At 37.4% G+C, this 7,412-nt stretch overlaps 1 protein-coding gene across 3 annotated transcripts in view; it reads left to right on the forward strand.

The window, feature by feature from the left end:
* The window catches only part of GIN1 (gypsy retrotransposon integrase 1), a 30,517-nt gene extending 25,819 nt beyond the window's left edge, over positions 1 to 4,698 (forward strand). For all 3 annotated transcript variants that reach the window (XM_043464542.1, XM_043464543.1, XM_043464544.1), the window contains one exon: positions 3,993 to 4,698. In XM_043464542.1, coding sequence (XP_043320477.1) covers positions 3,993 to 4,267 — 275 coding nt within the window. In that variant the 3' untranslated portion in view covers positions 4,268 to 4,698. The remainder of the gene's footprint in view (positions 1 to 3,992) is intronic.
* Positions 4,699 to 7,412: the final 2,714 nt, after the last annotated feature.

Consider the following 7,412-nt stretch of genomic DNA (forward strand, 5'->3'; position numbering starts at 1 on the left):
TAACTCAGGATTATTCTAAATTAGTACTGTCTAATAGCTATATAATGAAAAAACTATGTAATATATAATTTAAAATTTTCTAGTAATCATGTTAAAAAAAGTAGGTGAAAATAATTTTAGTAATATATTTTATAATAATCCAATATATCTAAAATAGTATTATTTCAGCATTCATGTTAAGGCCTCAAAACTCTCTTTCTGGTAAATCTTTGGTAATCTTTTCTGAAGTTAAAGAACATTTCTGTTGGCTTCACTAGATTTAGAACAAAGTAGGATGGAAACATATTTGACCTTTCCAAATGAATGGGAATTGTTTTTTCTGTACAAAGGCAACTTGAAATCTCCAGAGTAGTTTTCCATTGCATACAGAGTAACTTGTGTAGACTTTGCTGAGTATAATCCTGATTCGCTGCAGTTTTGTCCCACTCAGTTACTTTAAAGCTTACTTAAAAGAAAGTGTGTGTGTATACATTCAGATATATATATTGGTTACTTACATATGGACTCGTCTTTTACAAACAAGTGAGGTTGATCAAGTCCTTTTGTTTCAAAGTCTGTGTCACTAGGAGGTGCTTACCCTCAAGGTCTTTGAATTCATTTTCAGGAAATCAAAGGGATAACTTCTAAAAACTTTACATCTATCCATAGTTTCCCTGTTGATACATGTTTACTGAACATATTTTTCTATAGTAGACCTGCTTTATCTGTATGGAAAAACATTTTGAGACAGAAAACTTCCTTCATCAAAGATCTCTGCAAAGATCCAATTTAGAATACTTAAAATGCTTATAGTAACTGTTCTCACTAATACATTGTGGCATTGTACCCTGAACCTATGAAATTCTCCAAGACTTATTAGAAAAAATTCATCAGCAACATTTTTACCCTACTTAACCTTTCAAGTTATTTTAAATGACTACCTAGCTTTCTCTGTTATTAACAGACTAATAGCAAACTTTGATGTTGAACCTCTAGCAACACATTCTAAAGGTGTTTTGATTTCACCAATCATTTTTTCCTCTTTCTTGCTACTATTGAGCATAGCACATCTCATGGGTTGCATGATTTTTTTTAATCTTTCAGAATTGTTCTCTTGTTCAGCATTTCATTGCCTACTAACATAGAATTATTTTGTTATCACCTTCAATTATCCATACTTTTATTTCCATCATAACTATGTGTATCTTAACAGCATTTTCAATGTAATTACTGCTTTTGCATTAATAAGAATTGGTGAGGTTAAACTTAGAAAACCTCTCAAAACTAAAATACCAGGTACACTTTCCCTAATGAAGAAGTAAATGGGCAAAACTAAATGTCCATACAAGCCCAAGTCTACTTACGCCACCTATTAGGAAAGAGCATAGCTTTGTTTGATTTTTTGATGTTTGTAAATTTAAAGTTCATAAATGTGTGGCTTACAGGGTTGGAATAGATTCAGTTAGCTTTTCACATATTCAGTTCAGTTCAGTTCAGTCACTCAGTCATGTCCAACTCTTTGCGACCCCATGGACTGCAGCATGCCAGGGCCTCCCTGTCCATCACCAACTCCCGGAGTTTACTCAAACTCATGTCCATTGAGGGGGTGATGCCATCTAACCATCTCATCCTCTGTTGTCCCCCTCTCCTCCCACCTTCAATCTTTCCCAGCATCAGGGTCTTTTCAAATGAGTCAGCTTTTCGCATCAGATGGCCAAAGTATTGGAGTTTCAGCTTCAACATCAGTCCTTCCAATATTAGTATGAGGATAAGTATGGTGGAATCATGTTCTGGGATATATTAGCACATTTATCTGCTCTGAGAAACTTTCATTGATCTCTAGTCTAAATGAGCTGTTGATGTTCCTTTTGCTGTTTCTTGAACTCAAAATTTGAGAGTTCTAAAAAAGGAGTACGTCAAGCCTGTGTATTGTCACCCTGCTTATTTAACTTATATGCAGAGTACATCATGAGAAATGCTGGGCTGGAAGAAGCACAAACTGGAATCAAGATTGCCGGGAGAAATATCAGTCACCTCAGATATGCAGATGACACCACCCTTATGGCAGAGTGTGAAGAGGAACTAAAAAGCCTCTTGATGAAAGTGAAAGAGGAGAGTGAAAAAGTTGGCTTAAAGCTTAACATTCAGAAAACTAAGATCATGGCATCTGGTCCCATCACCTCATGGGAAATAGATGGGTAGACAGTGGAAAACAGTGGCTGACTTTATTTTTTGGGGCTCCAAAATCACTGCAGATGGTGATTGCAGCCATGAAATTAAAAGATGCTTACTCCTTGGAAGGAAAGTTATGACCAACCTAGATAGCATATTAAAAAGCAGAGACATTACTTTGCCAACAAAGGTCTGTCTAGTCAAGGCTATGGTTTTTCCAGTGGTCACGTATGGATGTGAGAGCTGGACTATAAAGAAAGCTGAGCGCTGAAGAATTGATGCTTTTGAACTGTGGTGTTGGAGAAGACTCTTGAGGGTCCCTTGGACTGCTAGGAGAGCCAACCAGTCCATCCTAAAGGAGATCAGTCCTGGGTGTTCATTGGAAGGACTGATGCTGAAGCTGAAACTCCAGTACTTTGGCCACCTCATGCGAAGAGCTGACTCATTGGAAAAGACCCTGATGCTGGGAGGGATTGGGGGCAGAAGGAGAAGGGGACGACAGAGGATGAGATGGCTGGATGGCATCACCCACTCGATGGACATGGGTTTGAGTAAACTCCAGGAGTTGGTGATGGACAGGGAGGTCTGGCGTGCTGCGATTCATGGAGTCGCAAAGAGTTGGACATGACTGAGCGACTGAACTGAACTGAACTGAACTAAGCTATTAAAATCTTTTAAGAGATTCTGTTACTGTTTTGGGAGACAATCCAGAAAGAGAAGACAGGGGTCCAGGAAGCTAATCAGTAGTAGTGGAATAGTTCTTTGTTGTAATGAATTAGAATACTATGTAGGGAGGAATTCTTTTATCTACATTAACCTTTGTTTATAAAGATTCCGCTGCTTTGCTGTTTAACCCTCATTCTAAGCACTTTTTTCCCCTGATAGTGAAGATAAATTTGCTGAAAATAGAATAAAATACTGACAAGGAAAATTCCTTGTCAGTATTTTAGTATGGATTTAGGTACACCTTGAAAGTTCATGAGCATTTTAATATTAAGTTAGACTTAAGGAAGCTAATTAATCTAATCCGTTGTAGCCTGCCTACTTGCGCGTACCTCTTATATACACCTGATTCTAGGAACTTTATCTTCACTGTAGTTTATCACTTCACAGTGTGACAAGTTGATGTTATTGTCCTAATATGAATTCTATAAAGGTTAAAGAATTATCTAAAGTTGTAAATATAAGGATTTAACAATTCCATTTGTTAAAACATCTTTCAGGACCCCATAAATGCATCCAGAAATGCTTTGAGATATATATTAAGGATATCATCAACATCAAAAATATAGTTTATAACTTTTGTTTTTAACCTATACCATGATTCTCAGCCCTTTCCACCCCCTCACTTACACCTACCAAAGACAGATGAAGAAAATACTCTGTAATGGCCTATAGCAAAAAGAACCCCCCAAAAGTTGGATATATGGTATACGTATATAACAGATTCTCTTTGCTATACACCTGAAACTAACACAACATTGTAAATCAATAGTACCACAATAAAAAAAAAAATTTTAACTTGTAAAAAAAAAATCCCTTTATATTATTCCTATTTTTATTATTTTTTTTCCTTTATATTATTCCTATTTTTTTTTAAAAAGTCTGACTCTCTTAATTCTTTGATCTCTCCTGAATTCTGTATGCATGAACTGTCAAATTCATATATCATTTTATTCATTCTTCAACATGTATTTATTTAGGAGATAAGAGAACCCACCAGAAATTAATCTTGATAGTTAATTTGTATTACTTAGGATTTTATTCCTTATTTTACATTATTTCATTTTAAAGTGGTTTAATTATGGTTCTGAAAGGCAAACTTGTGTTCCTTCTTTCAGATGGTCTCCATCCCTTACACGGTGCAGTAGTGGCGGATCATGACTACGTTGGAATGCCTGAGCTTCCAGTTGGAGCGTACCAAGCAAGTATTCTGGTGGAAGATGCCGCCATTGGAGTAGTCGACAGCGAGTTACTGACGTCAAGCAAGGATCGTGAGCTATTAGAATACAGAAATGCCAAAATCTCTCCACTGATGGAAGATCATAATGCTCTTGAAAAGCAGACTTTTAGTCTTTTGGACTCTTCAAACCAAGTCCTTGAGTACTTAACTTAGTAAACACAAAAATTCATTTAAAGTGCTGTTTAGAGAATATATCACCTTGAATCTTATCTTTGCCATTCAAAAAGATTACATAGAAAAAGTATCTTGACAAACTCTTAATGACTAAATCCTGAAGGTTTATTTTGTAATTATTTAATTTATCTGAAGTTCTTCATTTGAATGTCAGTGCATATATATGTATATATATATGTATATATATATTTAGGCAAAGGAAGCATGTAATATATGGATATCATTGTTTCTTCTACAAAAACAACAGGCAAAGCATGCTTGCTTCTTGGGAAGTAAACTAAATTCCAACTCAAAACTTTGGTATTGTTACCATGTTTTCAGTTTCCATTTTTTTAAAAATATTCCCCCCTTTTAAAAACTGTTTGAACTACCTAGAACTGCATTAATAAATATTTATTGAATGTGTTAAATGGAACCTATTCCTATGTCACTGAAACATCTAAAAATACTGTAGTTACTTAATGGGCTCCTACAGGGTATTGGTAAGTTCACCTTGTTAGACAGGCTAAGGATTAGGATCTGAAACTATATATTGGCTTAAAAACATGTGTGCATTTCCATAGTATATATTAAAGTCAAAAGCATCCATTAATAAATTTTTTTCTGCAGTCTTAAAAAAGTAAATTATAAAATTATGTTCTGAGAGAATAGCACTGAAACAAGTATACTATCAAGGGTGAAACAGATCACCAGCCCAGGCTGGATGCATGAGACAGGTGCTCAGGGCTGGTGCACTGGGAAGACCCAGAGGGATGGGATGGGGAGGGAGGTGGGAGGGGGGATCAGGATGGGGAACACATGTAAACCCATGGCTGATTCATGTCAATGTATGGCAAAAACCACTACAATATTGTAAAGTAACTAGCCTCCAACTAATAAAAATAAATGGAAAAAAAAAGAAAATTATAAAATAACTGCTATCAAAGATTTTAAACTATAATTTCTATAATAGTTACAACTTTGCTCAACAAATATTTGTATTAAAGCACTTTGAAGAATGTTGTAGGATACATAAAAGCTATGTGTGCCTTGTCCCCAAAAGACTTACCATCTGGTGAGGAATATAGATCACACAAGCCACACACACAACAGATTGCCAACCTCTGCTGGATCATCGGAAAGCAAGAGAGTTCCAAAGAAACATCTACTTCTGCTTTATTGACTACGCCAAAGCCTTTGACTGTGTGGATCACAATAAACTGTGGAAAATTCTGAAAGAGATGGGAATACCAGACCACCTGACCTGCCTCCTGAGAAATATGTATGCAGGTCAGGAAGCAACAGTTAGAATTGGACATGGAACAACAGACTGGTTCCAAATAGGGAAAGGAGTTCATCAAGGCTGTATATTGTCACCCTGCTTATTTAACTTGTATGCAGAGTACATCATGAGAAATGCTGGGCTGGAAGAAGCACAAGCTGGAATCAAGATTGCTGGGAGAAATATCAGTCACCTCAGATACGCAGATGACACCACCCTTATGGCAGAGTGTGAAGAGGAACTAAAAAGCCTCTTGATGTAAGAGAAAGAGGAGAGTGAAAAAGTTGGCTTTTAAAGCTCAACATTCAGAAAACCAAGATCATGGCATCCAGTCCCATCACTTTGTGGCAAATAGTTGAGGAAACAGTGGAAACAGTGTCAGATTTTATTTTTCTGGGCTCCAGAATCACTGCAGATGGTGATTGCAGCCATGAAATGAAATGCTTGCTCCTTGGAAGGAAAGTTATGACCAACCTAGACAGCATATGAAAAAGCAGAGACATTACTTTACCAACAAATGTCCATCTAATCAAAGCTATGGTTTTTCCAGTAGTCATGTATGGATGTGAGAGTTGGACTATAAAGAAAGCTAAGCACCAAAGAATTGATGCTTTTGAACTGTGGTGTTGGAGAAGACTCTTGAGAGTCCTGTGGGCTGCAAGGAGATCCAACCAGTCCATCCTAAAGGAAATCAGTCCTGGGTATTCATTGGAAGGACTCATGCTGAAGCTGAAGCTAAAACTCCAATACTTTGGCCACCTGATGTGAAGAACTGACTTATTGGAAAAGACCCTGATGCTGGGAAAGATTGAGGGCAGAAGGAGAAGGGGATGACACAGGGATGAGATGACTGGATGGCATCACCAACTCGATGGACATGAGTTTTGAGTAAACTCCGGGAGTTGATGATGGACAGGGAAGCCTGGTGTGCTGCAGTCCATTGGGTCACAAAGAGTCGGACATGACTGAGTGACTGAACTGAACTCAAAATGAAAAATAATTAGAGGAAAGAAATAAAAAACTTCATCTTGTATCGCAGACCAAATAGATTCCACATAGAATTCCACAGAGAACGCCTAAGAAAACATTGTTGTCTCAAACCGTGATTCCTATCCTCCTCCCGTTAGCAGAACAAAGTTGATGATGGAGTCATACTGAAATCTCTTTGGTAAATGTAAGTGGTCAACTTTCCTTTTCTTAACTCAAATGAAGTGACTTTCTTTTCAATATCTGAGTAACTCTTTTCCCACTGTAACAGGGTAATTAGTAATGAGTCATTTTAGAATTATAGTTTCTAAACCTTTTTTTCTTTTAGAATTCTGCTTCCCTAAATACTTTCTCAAACAGACCTTCATCCTGTGTGCACTGATCTTGTTGGGTTACACTACACTCTGTCTACAAATCACCCCAAATTCTTAGTGGCTTAAAATAAGACTTTCACTTCTCAGCCACCCTCTTGGTTCATTAAGGCTCCACTTTCGCCCGCGCTCCAGGATGCAGGCTGAAAGAAACTGACTTCTGGAACGGCCCTGTCACCACGGCACGGGGAGAGCACGGTGAACTGAGCTCTGGCTGGCTCAGTCAGTGGGAAGACGCGGACATCCTCCTTACTCCCGTCACAATGGTCAGATCTAGTCACGCACTGCTGGTGGGTACAGGTTTCTTTTCATAGTGACAGTAGTGTTCTAAAGTTAATGGTGATGGATGTGTAACTGAAAATACTAAGATCCACTGAATTGTACACTTTAAGAAGCTGAATTTTATGAGAGTTATATCTCAATACAATTGTTGTGTAATAGTCTAAACAAAAGCTTAAAAAACAAACAAAACCTAGCCACCTAGCCATGCCTAGTGCAGTCCTAT

This window comes from Cervus canadensis, chromosome 4, assembly GCF_019320065.1.
Source record: "Cervus canadensis isolate Bull #8, Minnesota chromosome 4, ASM1932006v1, whole genome shotgun sequence".
Lineage (NCBI taxonomy): Eukaryota > Metazoa > Chordata > Mammalia > Artiodactyla > Cervidae > Cervus > Cervus canadensis.